Source organism: Sinocyclocheilus rhinocerous, unplaced genomic scaffold (assembly GCF_001515625.1).
Source record: "Sinocyclocheilus rhinocerous isolate Xijiao unplaced genomic scaffold, SAMN03320098_v1.1 scaffold2934, whole genome shotgun sequence".
Lineage (NCBI taxonomy): Eukaryota > Metazoa > Chordata > Actinopteri > Cypriniformes > Cyprinidae > Sinocyclocheilus > Sinocyclocheilus rhinocerous.
Genome location: NW_015631073.1, coordinates 5,871 through 28,456, shown reverse-complemented (window position 1 = coordinate 28,456; position 22,586 = coordinate 5,871). Strand labels below are relative to the sequence as shown.

Here is a 22,586-nt window from a genome sequence, read left to right as displayed (position 1 = left end):
GGTACGGAGCCCCGCACATGACATGCAAGAAAAAATAAATAAATCGTGCGCACGATTTATTAATTCGTTCCCTCGATTTACTAGATCGTGCGCACAAATTAATAGGTTAATTCGTTCCCTCGTTTTAAGTAAATTGTGCGCTCGATATAATAATTCGTGCCCTCGTTCTAGGTAAATCGTGCACCATCGCCAGTAGAGTCCTCGAATTCTTAGTATGCCATGTAGATGCCTCTCACTTAAAATGAGTCCATGCAACGCTGCAAGGCTTTTGAGAATGTCTCTATAACTCATTCCCAACTCAACAATAAAACCCAATTAAAGTGTCTCTGTCCATAACATAACATAACATAACATAACATAGGCTATAGCAATGTTTCTTGAGCAGCAAATCAGCATATTAGAATGATTTCTGAAGATCATGTGACACTGAAGACTGGAGTAATGATGCTGAAAATTCAGCTTTGATCACAGGAATAAATTGCAGTTTAAAATATATTCACTTAGAAAACAGGTATTTTAAACTGTGACAATATTTTACAATATTTCTGTTTTTACTGTATTTTTAATCAAATAAATGCAGCATTGGCGAGCATACTGGTGAGAGACTTCTTTCAAAGATTAATTTTTTTCACTTTTGCATGGTAACAAAAATTAATTAAAATTATTTAGAAATTCTATGAAAATGATGAAAGCACATAAGAAAATGACTAAAAATACACTCCAAAGAGAAAGGAAAACTTGAAATCGCATCATATGACCCCTTTAAATTATAATAATATTTTACAATATTTCTGTTTTTACTGTATTTTTAATCAAATAAATGCAGTAGTGGTAAGCAGAAGAGACTTCTTTTAAAACTTTTGAACAGTAGTGTATGTTTGAGGGTTTTACTTACTAGTCATATGGTTCATAGCACCTAAGAGATGTTGTCCGACAAGAGGTTCGCTCCAACTCTGCTGCACGGCCATCGGCATAGAAGCATCTAGTAACATAACATGCAATTTGTCACAGAACCAACAATATTTAGTATGCAGTGCCAGGTTTATTTAAAGGACACAAACTAGAACAGAAGTGAAATGCAGAAAAGAAAATGGTTAATGCACACACACACACACACATATATATATATATATATATTTCCGACATTTCTGTCAGCTGACGTCACCAATTAACAGTACAGCGCATATTTTAGGCTAAATAAATTAGCCAACTTCCAATAAACCATTGACAAACTGCCAGCAAAAGCTTTACAAAGCTATCTAAACCCCTCATCTATGCATACAGATTAAAAGCCCAGACTTTCATTAACAAGAGCTGAAGCTGTAGAGTTAGCACCGCTTCGGAAAAACGGTTGAGATGCTAAAGCAGGGCTCACCAAACTCAGTCCTGGAGGGCCACTGTCCTGCAGAGTTTAGCTCCAACCCTAATTAAACACACCCGAACCAGCTAATCAAGCTCTTATTAGGTATTCTAGAAACTTTCAGGCAGGTGTGTTGAGGCAAGTTGGAACTAAACTCTACAGGACACTGGCCCTCCAGGACCGAGTTTGGTGACCCCTGTGCTAAAATACTTTTTCAGAAAACTAAACCATATTCAACAGAAGCGTATCAATTACAAGAGAAGTGTCAACAACAATTGTGTGCATTATTTGTGTGATTTTAGGGACTAAACTCACCTGAAAGCAGTGAAAACAACAGTGAGAGACAGAGTTTTGCTGCTTGTCAGTTGCTGTTGCCTCCCCGTTTCCATGGTAACTCCCTCGCGCCAATAGTGTTTGAATGTGACTCAGATGTTCAGCAAGCACACCCATTACAATACGTCAAAGTCAAGCAGCATTAACATTAATATACATCTAGAATTAGAACACTACATAAACAATTTAAAATCTCATTCATTATTAAATTGCGAATTTGAAACTCATTTTGTAGTTCTGAGACCCATTCATGTAGGTGCAAAATGCCACCCCTATACAAGATAGTGGGACAAAGTGACACTTTTAAATTTTAAGATTATGTATTGTTTTTTTTTTTTTACAAACACTCAGCCTTTTATTTCATTTTAAAACATGATAGCAGTATTTTTAACACTAAACTATACTTTTGTTAAATAACTAATAATTAAATCATCTAATAATTCAATATTCTGTAAGTTAGCCCACATAATTGTACTAGTAAGTGACATAAGCGACATTTATGTGAAATGTATATTTTTTGAGGATTTTCAGAGAATTTTGAGTCATGCAAAAAAAATAAGAAATCAGGAAGGGGGCCAACACTTTTTCACACCACTGTATATATTTACAACATGTTGAGTGTGAAGAACCATTTTGTAGTCTAAAGAAACTTTCTGTGCTACATAGAACATTTTGTGCAATGGAAAGGTTCTTTGGATATTAAAGGTTCTTCATGGAACCATACACCCTGCCAAAGAACCATTTAAGAACCTTTAGTTTGTTGGAGTGCAGGGGAGTGAGGTTTACCTGTACAGTTCCATCTGGCCTCTGTTACAAATACAGCAATCTTGTCAAAGATTAATTAAGATTAAATAAAGTTTAAAGAAAAATTCCTCCCCTTTAAACACCCCATTAGTCGCCCATCCTGACCCTCTAGAAAGTCAATCTACTACTTATACTATTATTTATACTTATTATTTACCTCTTTCCCCCCTACATTAAACCCTGATTTTTAAACACTGAAAACAAAATGACAGACGACGTTAAAATGATGGATGCTAAGGGAAAACAGGTTTCAAATGAACATCACTTTTTGCCAGCAATTCTCCAGGTTTCCCTAACATTTCATCACATGGACATGAAATCCAAACCGATTAAATTGATTTCTGTGGTGTTGTTTTATGCTTTTGCAACTCATTGCAAGCACTGTGCACTTTGTAGGAGTGTGTTGTGTTTGTGTGGTTAACAGTGTAGGCAGCACGATTGATCAAAAGAGTCCATGGAATGCTGGGAGAAAGGAAAAACTGTGCAGGGAATTGCACATGTACACAGACACACACAGCACTGACAAATAATATGAGATTTTCATGAATTAAAAAAACTGCCAATGTGGTACAAATTTCATCAGAGGATGAATTATATAATAGCTTCCACACGCAAAACCCACAACCTTTAATCTGCACGAGAGCCAATAGAGGGTTCTTGCATTACGAGTTCTTTAATGCCATCCAATAGCTTTAGATTATGTATTCCCCAAGCCCCACCTACTTCTCATTCTTCCGCCACACATTTTCTCTCTCTGTCTCTTTTTATCTCTTTTCATTTTCCTCCTGTCTGGCTCACCTGTTCTCTGTCTCTCATCAATTTCCTCTCAATCCAAAAACACATTTAGGGGCTATTTTAATCACTACTACACTGGGGGGAAAAAATTATATTTTTGACCAACTTAAAAAAAAAAAAAATTTAATTAGTTAGATTTAGGCTATTAAATTTTCTCAAATTATATTTATGGTTTGGTTCAAACCTTTAATTTTGATTTAATATTATTCATACATTTATTTTTTAAAGACAAAAACATTAAAAAGTTAAAAAAATTACTTAAAAAAAACTTCAATTTGTTAGATTTATTAGATTTTCTCAAATTATATTTATGGTTTGTTTCAAACCTTATATATTTTTTATTAATATTAATAAAAAAATATATTAGTTATGATATATTAGCTATAATATAAAAAGAAGAATTTTCACTTCTGATGAAACTAAAAATATTTTGTTAGTCAATATTTAATTTGGTTTACTTACTATAAATAAAGACAACTTCGAAAGACCGTAATGTTTATTGTGATCTCACAAAAATACCAGAAAAATGAATAAAACCCACAATAATTTTTGCAGTTAGCAAAGATAGGCAGTACATGTTCTACACATCTGGTGTCAAGCGAAAATAAACAAAAATGTTTCTTTCTTTCTTTCTTTCTTTCTTTCTTTCTTTCTATGGGGAGTGTTATTTGCTTTTAGAAAAAATGAACACTGGAAACCACGATTATTGATTAGACCTATATAAAAATGCACTTTAAGTAAATGACAATGGTTGTGTCATTTTTTCCCCGTATACAGGAGAGCTTACATTAAAGACCACATTAAATTAAATGTGTATTTGATTAAAGGACATACATCTACTGTATATGTGACCAACTCGATCACGTTGCAAAATCTGTGTGGGGAACTCTTTTGTCTCATGTGAAATTCCAGATTAGGTGGATTCCTATTGAAATGACTGGATTTCACCTGTGAAAATTCATTGAACAGTTTCTGCAATTATAGTATTATAGTATTATAGAATTATAGTAACACACTACAGTGTAAAATTCTGATACATCATCAACATGTGAATACAATGAGCCTTATTCCCGTGACTAATATTTCTGATTAATACATTGAAAGCACTGCTGAATCAATATATGTGGAAAAAAAAGACATGGCACAGATATCAAATGTCTCTCCCACTAGCCTTTAATGCCACTGACTGTGAGTTTGTTTTAGTAGTAAGGAGGTGTTCAGAAGGCACTCGGTCCATGATGAAGAGAGAACCCCCCCAAAACTTCCCCCGTCAATGGTACCCACAGCATCACTCTGCCTCCCTCTGCCTGTTACCACGGCAACAACACAGGGCAGAAAGCTGGAGAGAACAGGGGAGAAAAGAGTGAGAAAGTGATTTTCGCTCAGTTATGTGATAAGAACCTGCTATATTGAGAATTCGCGGTCTATTCAGACTCTATTTCGGCTCTAGCAGTGTGCTATTTCACTGCCTCTGATAGCAGCAATTATACTAGCATGCTGATGACTCTGATTAAGAAAACAAAAAGGAGCTAAGAGGCACAAAGAAACAGGATGCTTTGACATGCATTCTTCCTAATTCAACAAACCATAGTTCAGTATCACACAATTCTTTCTGTTCATACTGCTTCAGAAATAAGGAGAGGAAAGGAGGAAAATGGAGAAGTTAAGAGAAAGGACCATCTCTCCTTTTGTCATTTTAGTGGCTGAATCAATGAAATCTGAAAGCTCCTGTTCTAGTGCAGTTCTAGCTTGTGGCATTTTCAGCTAAGCTGTGGACTGTGAAGTGTGACTGGGATTTTATTTTTTTATTTTTTTCACTCATAGCTTACCATTGCTTAAATTATTGCATTAATTAATTGCATTAACTATTTAATATTCCATTTTGATTTTTCATCTTGCTCCCACTTCTCTGAGGCCATAATAATATAATTCATATACAAATGTCTGTATGCATAATGTATGAGCGTATAACTGCATTTTATACATGGCTGGGAATGTTGGGAATTGCATTATATACAGAGTTATTTCAAAACTGTGTTTCAGTACATATTACTACTTGTTTACTTAAATTTAACCAGTAGCCTAACATATTGCAAATATGACAGTATGGATTGGATTTGCCACGTGCAAATAAAAACTATATATCAAGATAACTTTTAAGACCTAAATGCCTTCTGTACGGAGCCTCGCACATGACATGCAAGAAAGAAAAAAAACGTGCGCACAATTTAATAATTCGCTCCCTCGATTTACTAGATCGTGCGCACATTTTAATAATTCGTTCCCTCGTTTTACTAGATCATGCGCATGAGAATGCGTACGCGGACAGGAAGTAGGCTACAACTAATTATTATTTCGTGCGCACGATTTACCTAGAACGAGGGCACAAATTATTATATCGAGGGCACGATTTGCCATACTTGGCCACATGTCACGTCACTTAAATCGTGCCCACGATTTATTTATTTTTTCTTGCATGTCATGTGAGGGACTCTGTGCTTCTGAACCCCAGCAATGTTAACAGTAAAATGGTACTGTTTTATCTTAGAACTAGAAAATAATTGCAGCATTTCCACACTTTTTTTCTTTTTTAAACATAGTGATTTGCATTGGCAAAAGTGCCAATAGTCTGAGCGTGTCTGACTTACGGCCAGAGTGATGTTGAAGAATGTTGTCATTTGTGCATGTGGCACTGTGACCTGAAGGCTGAAAGCCACCTCAGAACGTTTACTAACATGGACCAATCAGCTGTAAAGCTGATGCAATAATTGTGTTATTATTATTTTTATTTTTTTGTCAACATAAATACAATAGTTATTTTAAAATAGCAAATCATTTTACACATTATATATGCACATTATTTATGTGTATAAGTGGGATTTTCAATGAATTATGAAAACGAATGCAGTAGTTTTCAATAATTACAGTGGTCCATTTTTTAATTGACAGTAGGCTTTATTACTTGGATCTTTCATATAATTTTGGGCATGAATAAAGCAGTATATTACCTGTACTATCAATTTGCCTTTATCTTCCTGTGCTGAGAAAGACTAGCTTTCTCACATTATATCCTGTCAAAATATTCTTAAGAAATGTCAATAAAATGATCCAAACTCCAAGTGATTATATGCATTTCAATTTAATATAATACATCAAATTAACTCTATGTTTTGAAAAAAAACAAAAACAAATAGATGCTAAAAACCTTTGTAGCTAAAGAATCAGGAACCTGTTGCATTGATATTTTATTGTGTAAAAAGAAATATAAAAAGAAAATTGGATAACACTTTAAGGATCAATTCTCACTATTAACAAACATGCATATTACTTGCATATTGGCTGTTTATTAATACTTAATAAACCACTTATTAATGCCTTATTCTGCATGACCATATTTTAGATCCCTTAACCATACCTAAACGTAACAACTACCTTACTAACTATAATATAAGCAGCGAATCAGGAGTTTATTGAGGCACATGTTGTAGTTGATAGTTAGTTAATGGTGAGAATTGGACCTTAAAGTAAAGTGCGACTGAAAATTGCAGGGGAAATGAAGGAATGCATTTTTGCACAAAGCCTTGCTTATCCTCACACCCTGTTTTTAATAAATTCTGCAAACAATCACTCTATGTAATGTAATTCATACGATACTGTAATGAAAAATATCTCAAGATATTGCCTCCATCCCTACCTCAGTATTCTGCATCACTCAACCGAGAATCTCCAAAATCACATTAAAACATGACGTTTCAATATTTCTTATGTGAGACTGAGATGTTCGGTACCATGGACATGGTTATTCCAAAGTACCAGGGTATCATCACAGTATTTTTGTAGGTGACTTCCTTCCACAAACCCAGCAGAGACCCACATGCCCTAGAGAAACAGAGGATGGCTAGTCTCCATAACTCTCCTCCCTCAGCAGAAGGACAGAGGAGAAAGAGAGGAGAGGTTTTGTGCCAGAACAACCATCCGTTTACCCGCACTGACTTCCAGAATTCTGCGCGACACACATGCACACACGCGGCCACAAGTCAGCAACAGGAAGTGACCACTGAGTGTTCTGGGTCAATTTTTATCTTGTACTCAAAAAGATTTGTGTTTACTTTAACTGAGCAATCACATAAAGCTTTTACGGTTCTTTTATATGCATTTAGGTGAAGAGGCAGTGGATCTTTAAGAGTACATTTGTCTCTGATCTATGTACATTGCATAACCTGGATTCTGCCAAGGTTTGCAATGTTTTTCTCTCTCAACCTTTATTGTTTTAATTCTGCTGGTTTGAAAAACAGCATCCCTTAGGATTACACTGTTATGCTTATGTAGGCTTGGGTTGTGTGTCACTGAGCGGAATTATACAGGGTTTACGCACATCTTACGCACTCATCTCTCAATGTGAAGTCACATCCTCCCTAGACTGTGGCTGTGTTGCAAGATGTGGGATATTTGTATTTGAAATCTCTGACTTCCGACTGAATGACTAAAATCATTCCCCTGCCCATTGCTTGGATGATGTACAAGGAAACAATCTAACAATGCTACTGTCAGCTTTGCAGACGTAATTGTCTACAGAGAATTATTGGTAACACTTTATTTCGATAGTCCACTTTAGACATTCTATTAACAGTAAGTAACTTTGCAACTACATGTCAACTAGCAGTTAGTAGAGTATTAGTAGACTGTCTGCTTAATATCTTCTAACACTTTCTTTGTCAACTTATTCTACTAACCCTAAACCTACCCTAACAGTCTACTCTTAGAGTTAGTAGACATGTAGATGCAAATTAATGAGAATTAGTTGACATGTAGTTGACATGTAGTTACAAAGTTACTTATAGTTAGTAGAATGTCTAAAGTGGACTATCGAAATAAAGTGTAACCAAATTATTTTATCAACTAAAATGAGAGGGGGGGATGCTACGATTATCTGATCTATACAACTCACTGGTGCATTTTATTTGCTTAAAAGTGCATCTCCTTGGGTGAGCCATGTACATCCGCATTTCAGCATAGTTGGTGGTTTACAGTATGCCTTTAAGTGGCCTTCTGCCCCTTCTGTCCAACTTTCTGAGTTGAATGGAACACATCTGTCTTTAATAAATGGAGATGGATTTGTCAACATCTAATGTAATTAGTTAGAGATTTTTCAAAGTAGGATTTCAATACTAATATTGATCCTAGGAGGGAAGGTTAGGGTGGTTGTAAGGATCACAGTATCAGCCACATGAAGAAATCAATGCCTTATCACATAGTTACAATAGAACATAGTTAACTGATTCCTTCACTTTCAACTGCATTATTTGCTACATTACCAAACCTAGACTATATATCTCCATCATCATCAATTCACCAAGATCGTGAACAACCCATGGATCAACCCATGGTTCAGAAATATGTCAATACAGATTTATTAAAACCAAGATGATGTTTGTACATTTTTGTACATGTGTAAGAATAGAAATCACAAAATAACTTCAGTAGCATCTTGATTGTTTCTTCTTAAACAGCACAACAATTAACCTCTGGGTCTCTTCGGTCACTTTTGACTGAAAAATTTGACATTTTGAAATTTTGAAAATCGCAGCTTCATCGGAATGAGATGATACTTGGTGACTTTTGTTGCATTCATGAAGAAGTCATGGAAATGATCTGGATATGCTAAAGGGTCGAAAAAAAGTAACACTTGGCACCTTTAAAAAAATAGCTCATAAAAATTGTATAATTATTGCATAGTATATATAGATTTTCCTGGAAACAAAAAATTGACTGCAAAGGCACAAAGTTTGACCTAAAAATGAAGAGGCCCAGAGAGTTAATGGAGAACAAAATGAGACTTACTCTAAGTATTTTTGCTTCTTGACCCCATTAAACCCCATTAAACTCATTCTTCTTTTGAGTTTAATATCAGTCACTGTGCTCAGATTTGCCAAAACACCCACATCTGCCTAACCCTAACCTTAACCCAAAAGTCAGAGTTTTCAAATTGAAGGGTAACACTTTATTTTGATAGTCCACTTTAGACATTCTACTAACTATAAGTAACTTTGTAACTACATGCCAATTACCAGTCATTAGAGTATTAGTAGACGGTTTGCTGAATATCTGCTAACACTTCATTTTGATGATGCCCTAACAGACATTCTACTGACTATAAGTAACTTTGCAAGTACATCAACTTATTCTACTATCCCTAACCCTAACTTAACAGTCTACTAATACTCTAATGAGAGTTAGGTGACATGTAGTTGCAAAGTTACGTATAGCTAGGAGAATGTTTAAAGTGTACTATTGAAATAAAGTGTAACTATATGATATACTCTTTCTGTATGTCTTTTTTTCCCATCTGCTTCTATTTTTATTTTAGTAGAAACATCTGAATGAAATGATAAGCAGTGTGATGGGTGCATGGGATTGTTGCTATGGAGAAATATTTATGTCAACCAGTGTGTGTGTGTGTGTGTGTGTGTGTGCATACTTGTTAAATTACGTATATAGTGCAACTGGAGGCTGACGTGCCCCTGAAAGAATGCTTGTCTCGCTAATATGATGTGTTAGTAAACGGTGACATACTGTTGGTACAGGAGCCTCTATTGGTGAACACGTGTCTGTGTGTGGTGGATGATGAATGTGTGTGTGATCATATATTGTTTTTAATTTTGTGTGAAAACAGCTGCATGAAGATTTTGCTTGTGGTGTTGTACAGTCAGTGTGTGCGTGTGTATAACGGATAGTGGTTTGTAAAGTATGTTCCTTTTACTGATTTTACAGAGTAGTTTAGCCTCAGTCTTGAGGGATTTACTCTAGACGTACACACAATCACACAGTATCAGCCCCAAACCTCGTTTTGTGGTACATTGGTTCTGACAAGCATCATGTGTGTCTCCTGTCCTCACAGGAACTTCTTTCCCTTCTTATTTCATCTTCCATGATCAGCTAGAGGTTTGATATGGTTCAGAGTGATAAGACACTGATTTATGCTTTATTTGTTCAGGAGTAGCAGTTAGATGTCATCCCAGATCCCACAATTCTCTGCGGTAAGCTGCCACACACTTCAACTTCAAAATCTGACTGTAAACATTATATTGTCTTCTTTATTATGACTGTGTAGGCAGAATATCTGTGAATTAATTCCCATGAAAACAATTACTAGGTGATGTAGTACCATTCACCATAAAGCTTTACATTTTAAACACAGCACAGTAGCTATAGCGGAACATTCCCCTTTAAGAATTTATTACCAGTTATTCACCGTCATGATTTATCAAACAAAAGGAGATATTTTGAGAAATGTCAAAGGTCAACAAAACTGTTACAGACATTCTTCAAATGATCTTCTTTTGTGCTCGGCAGAAGTCAGAAAGTCATACGGGTTTGGAACGACATAAGGGTGAATAAATGATGACAGAATTTTCATTTTTGGGTGGACTATCCTTTTAAGCAAGAAGGTCATACAGGTTTGGAACAAACAAGGATATTGTGACAGAACTTTTATCTTGGGGTTATTATGTTTTAACAGCTTGAGCTTTTTACATACTGATGACACTTCTATATGCGCTAGAGTAATTTCTCTCTTTTACTTTTGTGGTAAATGCCTCTCGTTTTACTCCATCCTTCCTTTGAATTACTAATCACGCTTTGGCATGTCTGGCTTCACTGTGCATAATCCTGTTGAAACAGAGATTGGAGATGTTTGTGTCTACAATATACATTTGTAGTGTCTAATCTGGATGGAATCTGTGTTGATGTTGAGTGGCAAACGGATTGATGATTTGGAAATGTGTGTCACAACACATCTCCTCTGAGGCTTCATGTTATTTCTCTGCACAGAATCAAATGCATAGGCATCGCTATGCATTGCTAAAAGCGATGACGAGATGAAAACATGAATGGAGGGCTGAGAGAGACTGGAAAAGCAGGACGGATAACAGCCAACAGCCTGTGGTTCAGGAAGTCACAGTGTGAGTCAAGTCACACACAAGTGTGTGTGTGTGAGTGTGAGTGAATAGAGCTGTAATGAATCTGCAAATGGATGTTTAAATATGTATAGAAATTATATGGTATGAATGAATGACTGAACGATCAAATATGACTGGATGGTTTGATGGACATGCGAAATGGAAAGCCAAATCCACTGTGATTAAGGTGTCACTCTCTAAAAATACACACGGATTCACATTGAGAAGCACATATGATGCCCATAAATCTGTGCAGATATAAATACCCAATACAAAAAGTGAGCATCCCTATGCCTGACTCACTCTGTAATGCAGAACAATTGAAGTTAGGGGATGTGGCAGGTAGGGTTTCAGGGCATTGCTGTCTCATATTTTGTGATGGGATTCAGTTGCTTTTGTTGAGAATGACTCTACAGTAGTGTCTCCTTCAAGAATTCAAAAATGAATGTGTGATAATCAATCAACTCAACACAGTCTAAAATTAAATTGCAACAATTATAACTACATAACCTAAAGAACAGTATGAAAGCAGTTATCATAAAACTTACCAACTGGCATTTATATGCACCATAATTTTTCCCCAAACAGGTTTAAAGCACAATGTGCACACTCACCCAGAAAAAGAAATTCGGAAAATGTACAGTATTTACAGTAGTATTTACAGTACTGAGGTATGTATAATGTGCATTATCTTTTGTTGCATGAAACATTCTGTCCTCTTTTGTCTTCTACAAGATGAACCAAATCAGCTTCAAATGAAATAAATCTAAAACCTTGTAGAATTACCAATTAAAAGAATAGTTTTGATTCTAATTGGCTTCATGTTTCTATTAGATATTTACAGTAAATCTGGAGCGGTGCTTAACCATGCAAAATTCAATGTTTAATTGCAGTGTCATTGCTATGTGGTTGCTAGGTGTTCTCTGAGGAAAAAAACACACTTTCAGGTCTCTATGGTATTCTGGTCTCTAAATATGTCTCAGATTTCTCTTCAGTGGGAGCCAAATTGCTTTTTTCATCCTATGGCTAAAAATCTGAAGTTGGAACGCTTAAAAAAAGTAAAAGTACAGTTACCAATCATGTTCGTAGCACAAAAGAACGAATCTTGTGTTGAAACGCCAATAACCTTTTTGTGGCAACCGCCCTGCATAATTACACAAATTCATTAACCTCCTTGTAACAGCTCACATCAGAAAAACACAGAAAACTACCCACATCACCGCAGTAATGCCAAACCTAATGAATGAAACAGTCCGTTGAGACTAAGGCATACCCTGTCAGGCGTAGCGTAATTCACCATTGGCTGCCAAGATGCCTGCGCTCACTGAAGTGGGAGTGTGGGAGCAGTGACTGGTGAATGAGATCTGATCAGGGTAATCATTCATATTCAACCTAACGGCACCTCTATGAAAGTGTCGCTCATTGTCTGGCCAGCCAAATCGATACCAGAGCTGACAATGGCATAAGAGATGCATGGCAAACGCCAACCTCCTATCTTTTGGTCTCGTGAATGGATTGAAGAAAGTGAAATTTAAGAATCTGTTGCCATGGAATCAATGTGTATTCTGGGGTCTAGTGTAGAAATGAACCAGACCCTACTGTATGAGGTAAGTTATCCATTACATCATAGTTCTGGATGGTCGTGACCTATGACGATCATATGATAAATGACGCGCTATCAGTAGGTGAGTCACCAAAAACCTGAGCATCAGTGGATGGCTGTTTGGATGTCTAATACCATTTCACACCCCATATCTCCTGGCTGACTGCCTTAATGTACACTGCTTGACAGTGTTTGCCTTCAAGATAAATTCAGATGACAGGCTGAAACTAATTAGTGTGTTTTTGAGAAAACTGCATTAGAGTTTTAAGTTAAGGGCACTGTGGATAAAACACTGCATACAGAAAAAAAAAGACAGATAAAACCACATGTAACTTATCCAAGCATCAAACAATACGGATAAAACCACATGTAGCTTATACAAGCATCAAACAATATGTATTTAAAAAAAAAAAAAAAGATGCAATGCTTTTTTGAGCTAAATCTGGTAGGACATTTGTGTCCAAATTACAAATGAAGAGAACGTGAGGGGCTAAACTGGAAGAGAAAACAGCATCACCCGAGTAGGCGATGTCACTTGAGGTCTCACAAGCTTCAGTGGTTCAAGCATTGGATCTACTGAAGCTTGAGATTGACCAATAGGCGCTCACGGTGCCTGCAGGATTAACTAAAAGCTCAACCGCGAGGTCATTCTCTCTTCACCATAAGCCACTATTATGGGCCGATAGCACCATACAGCAGTGGTTCTTAATCCTTGTCATGGGTACCCACAGAACTGCACATTTTGTATGTCTAATGCACCTGAAAGAAACCATCAGCTCATTAGTAGAAAGCTTTATGAACTTTATGTGTTCAGATAGGAAAGACAAATTGTGCAGTGCTGTGGTCCCCAGGAACAGGATTAAGAACCACTGCACAGGAATTCTTATCCACCTGTACATGACATTTCTTGTATTTTCAGTTTTTGCATTTGAATCATTACCTGGTTTTGATTATTATTTTCAACTCTGTAGTAGATATTATCATGTATCTATTCCTTTGGAACGATCTGCGCTTTTGTTTTGCAGTTCATTTAAACTCTGTGATGCCAGTTTTATTATTTGCCAGGTGAAAATTCACATTGCACGTTTCTTAATTAAGTAGTAATAAGCCTCATGGTTTGAACTGTCATTCATGTCCAGGTTTCAACAACCTGATCTCATGGGAAAACATAACTATTTTACAAAATGATGATTTCATATGAATTTTTTCAATGTGAATTATACGAGAAAAGAAAATACAGTTTTAGGGGGGAAAAAGCATAATGGGCCACCCTTACATCCACCCCTGAATGAAACCACCACTGTGTGAACAGATTGTACAAAAAAATTATTATACGAGAAAAGAAAATACAGTTTTAGGGGGAAAAAAGCATAATGGGCCACCCTTACATCCACCCCTAAATGAAACCACCACTGTGTGAACAGATTGTACAAAAAAATAAAAAATAAAAATAAAGAATTATACGAGAAAAGAAAATACAGTTTTAGGGGGGAAAAAGCATAATGGGCCACCCTTACATCCACCCCTGAATGAAACCACCACTGTGTGAACAGATTGTACAAAAAAATTAAAAATAAAAATAAATAAATTTACATATAAATGAGATTATATAAAGTCATACGAATTAGCCACCAATTCGCGAAAATTTAAAATTATTACACATTGCAAGGAAATTGTTTTGGGTTTAAAGCATTCTGTCCCAAACTAAGGCAGACACATAAATTGACATGTTGGGCTGCGCAAACAGAGTAACAGTGTTTGCATTTTTCAGAAATTCTTACTGCCAGTTGTCTCTGCACATAAAAACATTAAACATTAAAAATCAATTATTAGAACCTGATCAAAGGTCGCAGTTAATTATTTCTTTGAGAAAATTGAACCAGATCATCGCATTGATTTAGCATTTCTTACCTTCCAATCATTGTAGAGTGCTGCTGCACAGCGGCCTCCAGGAGGCGCTCTAAAATGGTCCACTCTCCCATGGCTGGGTTCTGAAGACATCAAGGGTTTCACTGGATACTACAATGGACCCTCACCGATCCTTCATGTAGACCTCCAAAGAAACTCTACAGTCTTCGTAGCTTTACCCTTTGAGGTAGTCAGCAGCAACAGAGATGCTTTGGTCCTACAAATAGTTCCGTTGATGGCTCAAGAAGACACGTGCTCGCATGGTTTCGCCTTGTCTGCCTTCAACAAACTCTGTTTATTGGTTTGCCTTCCCTCGTTGGGTCTGAAGTACTCAGACAGCAGTTACATTGAGAGTGCAATATCTGGGAGCTGTGCTTGTCCCTGAATGCCCTGGCATCCTCAAGTGCTTCAACTCTCTGAACTATCTTTTTCCTTTCCTCAAGCAACTCTCAAGCTGCACGATATCTAAACATGCACACACACGAACAAGCTGCACCTAGCCCTTTTGTTCACCAATAAACAGACACTCTCTGACACACACACACACACACACAATCGTCCTCTTCTTGATCTCACATAATCCACCAAGCACGTTTTCCAGGCAGTACTGGTAGCAAAATTAGACCCGTGCACGCAAACACACTCCACGCACTGCCAGTCACACATTACAAGCACATTTAGACAAATCTCTCAATTTCCACACTTTCTCTCTGCTTCCTTACTGTTGCTTCCTAATGATTCTATCGAGCCTTGTTTGTATTTTCCTTTTTCTCCTCCACCAGCTCAGCTTCAGTGTCTTTCCTGCATTTTCCCCCCACTGTCAGTTTTCTCTTCCCCAGCTCACTCGCTCCCTCTGCCCCTGCTGTCACTATGAGCCGCTGTCTTGCCACACTCTCATTTTCTGCTTTCCTCTCCCTCCCTCCACTCTGTTCGCCTGACGTTCTCTCTGTCACTCCTGGTAAGTGTGCCGCCTCCCCCACCTCTATCTCTCTCTCTCTCTCTCACACACACACACACACACACACACACGTGCACAAGTCATTGTTTTGGCACGAGTCGCTCCTTCAAGCAGTGGCGCCAACTGATGGCACTTTCTATTTAACCAGTTCTTCTCTGAATTAACCATGTTCATTCACCTTTCCCTCTACAAGCCTCTTTTTCTGTCTCTCGTGGGCACCTGGCTTATGCGTGTGTCCAGAGGATTAGTGCAAGCAATCATCATGCTACCCCTCCTCTCATCCAAACACCACACATCCAACCAAACTCCTCTTTTCATCGCAAATCCCAATCCCGATTTTGTCTGTCTTTCACAAACGAGGAAACAGAGGTGTTGAACAAATAGCATGACAAATTAATGCGCTTTTTCAAAAATGTTTACACTCACAGAGGTTGAAGACTGATAATCTAAAGACTTAAAGGAGATCAAAAATGGGGGGGGGGTATTATTTACAATAAAACAGATTATTTACACAACAGATCACTTTTACAACAGATAAGCAGGTTGGGGGGGGGTATTATTTACAATAATACAGATTCTTTACACAACAGATCACTTTTACAACAGATAAGCAGGTTTACAACACCTTTACACAACAGAACAGCTTAATATGTACACATCTGAACAATTTTACACCACCTTTACGGAACAGAGCAGGCTTACACAACAGAGCAGCTCTACACCACATTTACTTTACAGAGCACCTTTACACAACAGTTACACAACTTTTACGCAACAGATCAGTTTTCCAAAACAGCAGATTTACAACACCTTTACAAAACAGAACAACTTTACACCACCTTTATGTAACAGAGCAGCTCTACACCGCATTTACTTTACAGAGCACCTTTACACAACAGTTGCACCACCTTTACACAACAGATCAGTTTTACAAAACACAGCAGATTTACACCACCTTTAAACAACATAACTTTACACCACCTTTATGTAACAGAGTAGGTTTACACAACAGAGCAGCTCTACACCACATTTACTTTACAGAGCACCTTTACACAATAGTTGCACCACCTTTTCACAACAGATCAGTTTTACAAAACACAGCATATTTACAACACCTTTAAACAATAGAACAACTTTACACCACCTTTATGTAACAGAGTAGGTTTACACAACAGAGCAGCTCTACACCTCATTTACTTTACAGAGCACCTTTACACAGCAGATACACCATCTCAACAGATCAGTTTTACAAAACAGAGCAGATTTACAACACCTTTACACATCAGAACAGCTTTACAAACCTCCACACAACAGAACAACTTTACACCACCTATATGTAACAGATCAGGTTTACACAACAGAACAGCTCTACACCACATTTACTTTACAGAGCACCTTTACACAACAGATCAGTTTTATAAAACAAAACAGATTTTTAGCATCTTTACACAACATAACTGCTTCGCAAACCTCTACACAACATCACTCTTCACATCACAACAACTTTACACTAGCTTCACATATAACAGAGCAGGCTTACACAACAGAGCAGCTTTACTCCACATTTACTTGATCGACCACCTTTACATAAGAGATTAGTTTTACAAAACAGAGCAGATTTACAACATCTTAACACACCAGAATAGCTTTCATACAGTGGGTGTATAAAATAATCACCCCCCTTTAAAATAATCACTTTTGGGTTTTTTTTGCTTTGCAGCCTGAAATGAAGACGGACAGTTTTTGTTTTATCTAGCTGTATTTACTCAGTGCAATTTATAACATCAAAGTGAAAGATATAATACCAACATGTCAGAAAAAAAAATCACAGAGTTGCTGTTGGCTTCTTATCTTATTGGCTTGTTATCCTGTTGTTTCAGTTCAATCCTTTTGTGACACTGTCCACTTTCCCTATTCCTGTTTTGATGGATCCCACTGATGTTATAAGCTTTTAAGTTCCCTTAGCCATTACCTGTGACAACGGCCCTGATTAGTGAATCTCTTTTTCAGGGTTATGGTAGATGGTGTAGATCTTTGGTCCTTGAATGTGATTTCACGCCATATCGTAATTACCATTATTACGAGATACCAACTTGTAAAAAGCGTTCACGTCCTCATAAGAACTCGTAATTACAACTTCTGAACTGGGTTTTCTGAGAGCTACAACTTGTACCACGACCACCTGCTCTCCCTTGCTCTCAAAAAGATTATTTAAATGACTAGGGCAGTGCGATTAATAGAATTTTAGTTTTGTTTTTGGCTTCCAACGATTATGAAAACATGATGCGGCATTCCGTTCCTTTCCTTTAAAGCGGTGTGCTGTCACCAGTGGCACAAAAACGGGGTATGCAGCATATGCAGTGCATTGGGGCGCCGCACGTAGGGGGCGCCATTTTGCCAAAATCATTCTGTGAAAATCATCACATGACCAAAATGAATAAAGGAGGGAAACACTCTGGGGCACAGAACAGAAAAGACAAAAGGGAAAAAGAACAATGCATTAAAATAAGGACAGCAATATCCAAGTGAACTAACAGAAATTGGTAAGCTCTATAAAAACTCAATAAATTAATTCAACATTTAACATTGTTGCTTAAGATGGCAAAGTGATTAACGTTAATATCAATTCATTTCTGAGTGTCACTCAATAAATAAAACAAAGTCACGCTATGTTTGTGAATGGGCGTTTAATTTACATTTGAGAGGAACTGAGATTATTAACAAGGATACAAACAAGCCAACTTTCACCGAAAATTGCCGTTTTTAATTCAAAATAGGCCATTTGTGTGATTCAAGTTTTTTTTTACTATTTTTTGCTACTTAATACCTCGTATAAAACAATGCTGAACTTTGACAAAGAGGTGATTTTTAAATGTTATAATAGTGATTTTATAATATCTAAATATAAATCCAAAATCAAAGCATGTGAAAAGAGCTATATTACAGAGTGGGTATGGTAAATGAGACAATGAATGATCCTCTGCTGCTATCTAGTGGTTATAGTGTTAATATCATGACATCCATTTAAATATTATTTGTATTTCTACCAGGTGGTAGAAATCTTCCATCTTCCAAATCTTCCATGGCACATTTTCCATGAATTATCTCTAAGTAAAAAAAAAATAAAATAAAAATGCAGATGAAATTACCTAACTAAAAAGCAAGCAATATTTCATGTGTTTGAAGAAAATTAGGCCTACTTCTAAAAAAAATGTGTTCTACTGTCTAGGGTCAGCCATCAGTTTAGTTTAGTTTAGTTTATTAATTTATAAAGCACATTTCAAAACAACAGAAGTTGCAATCAAAGTGCTGTACAGAGGTATTAAAACAAAATTAGAACACAATTAAAACAGAATTAACACACTGGATCAAAACCTTGGAGACAAATGCAAAAATATAAACACCCTCAATTAAAACATAAAGAATACAGATAAGTTTTTTGGGAAGATTTAAAAAAAGAAACAGAAGAGTAAGATCAAATATTGAGAGGGAGACTGTTCCAAAGTCTGGGAGCAGCCACCAAGAAAGCCCGGTCATTGAGTTTTGTAACGTGAGTGAGGAACAGAAAGAAGAAGATGATTGGAAGAACGTAAGGATCTTGAGGCATTGTACGGGACAAGAAGATCACTGATATACTGAGGGGCAAGTGCATGTAAGCTTTATAAACAAAAAGCACAATTTTAAAATCAATCCGGGACTTAACCGGTAACCAGTGGAGAGAGGCAAGCACAGGAGTAATGTGCTGACACTTTTTAGTGCCTGGCTGCTGCGTTTTGAACCATCTGCAAACAATTTACAGGTGAATTAGGCAAACCCAGTTATAAAGAGTTACAATAATGTCAATATCTTATCTATGCACAATCAGCTTGTAACACTCCAAAGAGAAAGGAAAACTTGAAATCGCATCATATGACCCCTTTAAGTATGTCAGAGGTCAAATCTGGTGGGGCAAAGATAACAATTTTGGTTTTGTCATTGTTTAGCTGTAAGAAGTTCATGTCCATCCAACATTTTATGTCACACAGGCAAACAGGCCAGACACAGAACCATTCTTATGGAACCATTCTATTCTCAGGAGTTAAAGGGGATGTTATACAACACACTTTTCTTTTTCTTTTCACTTTTACCTTTTATGGTATTGAAAATGGGGGAGGGGGTTCGTACCTTAGTCACTTTTTTCACCCCTGATGAGTTTGTATCCTTCCATGCCCAAGCTAGTTAATGGGCTTTTGGTCATTAACTTACAGAAAGTTTTCTGTGGAAGTTTGATTTAGGGGCTAGAATACAGGGGGGCGCCAACACTGATCTTGCATACCCCTCAGCAAATGTGCAGTTGCGCCCCTGGCTGTCGCCCTTCCTACGTAACATCCAAGTCACTAAAAAATGTAGCGTTATGTGACTGTCATAATAAAAAGTCTCCTGTCTGACCTGCTCAATGCTAAAAAAAAAAAAAAAAAAAAGAGTTAAAAGTGGATTGAGCTTCGAAAGAGACACTGTTCCCCAGGCGGCTTTCTCTGTGGGATCTGAGGCAGAGTGACACACGGACAAGTATAGGCTACTTTGGGCTTCAGGCGTGTGCTTAAATGGATAAATACACACAAAAATATACCAACATGTTCGTCTTGGCGAGTTTTCACTTGAATGTGGTCGGTTATGTCTTTAGTAAACATACATTTGGGAAAGTAATCAAATGCTTGTCAGTATATTAGATCTGTGCATTCGGTCTTACAGTGAAAGCAGCCTAATAAACCTCCTGCTGTCTCTGTCATTTAAACAACAAAAGAAAACGAGAATTGTTCTCTGCTCTTCTGAATAACTATTAATTTTAATAGCAATCATTGTACTGTTTATATAATTCATATGGTGAAGATGAATTAATGGCAGTGCATAGTGTTTTATTTTTTACATTTGATTATTCAATTATTTGTAATTGTCTTCTTTTTAATTGTATAACTGTTTCATTTACATTTAGTCATTTAGCAAACGCTTTTATCCAAAGCAACTTACAAATGAGGACAATAGAAGCAATCAAAATCAACAAAAGGGCAATAATAGTCAAGTGCTGTGACAAGTCTCGGTTAGCCTAGCGCAGGACACGTAGCAAAGTTTTGTTTTTTATAAAAAAAAGAAAGAAAAACAAGTAGATAGGATAGAGAACAAAAAACAGGGAACGTGTTAGAGGGTCTTTTTATTTTAAATACAAATAAAAAAAGTCAAAAGAATAGAGAGCGAAAGTGTTAGAGGGTGAAGTGTTTTTATTCTTTCTTAGAGGGTCAAATGAAGATGGAAGAGATGTGTTTTTAGCCGTTTCTTGAAGATTGCTAAGGAAATAGGATTACGGTTTCAACTTCTCTGAAAGAACAGGTTAAGTCAAGTCACCTTATATAGCTCTTTATACAATTCAGATTATGTCAAAGCAGCTTTACAGAGTTAAAGAGGACAATAATGTTTCAATGCAAACAAAATTAAATTCTGCTTTAAAGCAGCTCTAAAAAGAGGACAATAGTAAACAGTCGATTTTTCAGTTAAAGTCAGTTCATTGTTGATTCAGTAATGCCATCATCCAGCTCAGTCCAGTTCTCTTTCAATAGTGTCTGGGCAACCATTGCCAAATATTAAGTGTTCTCAAATAAGCAAGCCAGTTTTCATGGTTGGGGGTCATTTTGGGGTTCTTATGAATGCATTGACAGGGGCCCCCTGACAAACTTTTGCTTAGGGCCCTCAGAAGTGTAGGACTGGCACTGCTTAAATTATTTAAGAAGAGATAATAATGACAAAACACCTCTATAAATTCAATTACTGTGTCTGTCATAAACATCCTTCACAGATATAAAAAGCTTAACAGGAACTCGCTGAGGTGAATCTGGCATGTGCAACAGAACGGGATTACTGGAGAGACGCTCCGGCGGACAGCAAGGATCAGAGAGGAGATGATGACCAGGGAAGACGTCTCTTTAGGTAAGATTACATTCCCACCCATGATTGCGAGATAATCAGCTTTGGCTGCACATACCAGGGGAGAAGCAAGGGGGAAAAGCCCTCATTTCCCCGGCAGGGGCCTTAATTAAAGCTTAAGATAATGGGACTGAAACAATCCACCACCTCCTCATACTCAGAGAATGGTGTAGACTTATCACACAAATACATTTTTATTCAGCATTTTAAATTCTGTTACAACAATGTTAAGATTTCAAAAAAAATTAAATTATTTTTTTTAAGTGTACTTTATACCATTTTTATCTCCATGGCAACAACAGGACACCGTCGAGACAAGGGGTTGTTGGAATATAACTTTTTTTTATTGCAACAAATAGCACACCATCATTTGTTGGAGGACTGAAAGGAAACACATAACTGTGCGGTCACTGTATCTCCCTGAAGGCCCTCCTCTCGGAGTACGTCAGCTTGTACTTCCTCTTAAACCTGAAAGAAGAACAGATAAATGAATACAAAAAAAAAAGGAAATTAAACCGAAATCATTGCAGCTAACACCACTTTAACATCTTCATTGATTTTATACAAATAAAGCAGTAAAACACTGAACTTACTTGGCTCTTTCTCTGGCCTCAATAATGTTTCTCTTCTGTAAACTCTTAAATCTGTCTTTTAGGATGCTGCCCTCTGGCTGCATGACAAAGAAACACACATTATTACAAATACCGTAACTGCAACTCAATAAGAGCTCAACACAGGCACAGTTAAACATACCTTTAGACTGCGAAGAGAGCTGGCAAGCTCATAGCTAAGCTGAACATCTAGATCAGGTGCCTGGAACCTACGGAAAATAAAACTCTTTCAATTCCAGTCAAAAAGAACAGAAGGTTACAACTTGATCAACCTTTGTGTTTTTGTAACAACATAGCTTTT

General features: G+C 36.9%; 1 protein-coding gene and 1 long non-coding RNA gene across 3 annotated transcripts in view; both read right to left on the bottom strand.

The window, feature by feature from the left end:
* The window catches only part of gjd1b (gap junction protein delta 1b), a 23,234-nt gene extending 7,575 nt beyond the window's left edge, over positions 1–15,659 (bottom strand). For both annotated transcript variants that reach the window (XR_001640208.1, XM_016554270.1), the window contains exon 1: positions 14,765–15,659. Coding sequence is in view for 1 of the 2 variants with exons in the window: in XM_016554270.1 (XP_016409756.1) it covers positions 14,765–14,835 (71 nt within the window). In the remaining variant the exon portion in view is untranslated. The remainder of the gene's footprint in view (positions 1–14,764) is intronic.
* A 6,345-nt stretch (positions 15,660–22,004) lies between these two features.
* On the bottom strand, positions 22,005–22,548 carry LOC107741524 (uncharacterized). Its single transcript, XR_001640209.1, has 3 exons — positions 22,428–22,548; positions 22,268–22,344; positions 22,005–22,142 (listed from the first exon to the last, which is right to left on the bottom strand). It is a non-coding gene; the product is annotated as an uncharacterized LOC107741524 (long non-coding RNA).
* Between the last annotated feature and the right edge of the window lie 38 nt (positions 22,549–22,586).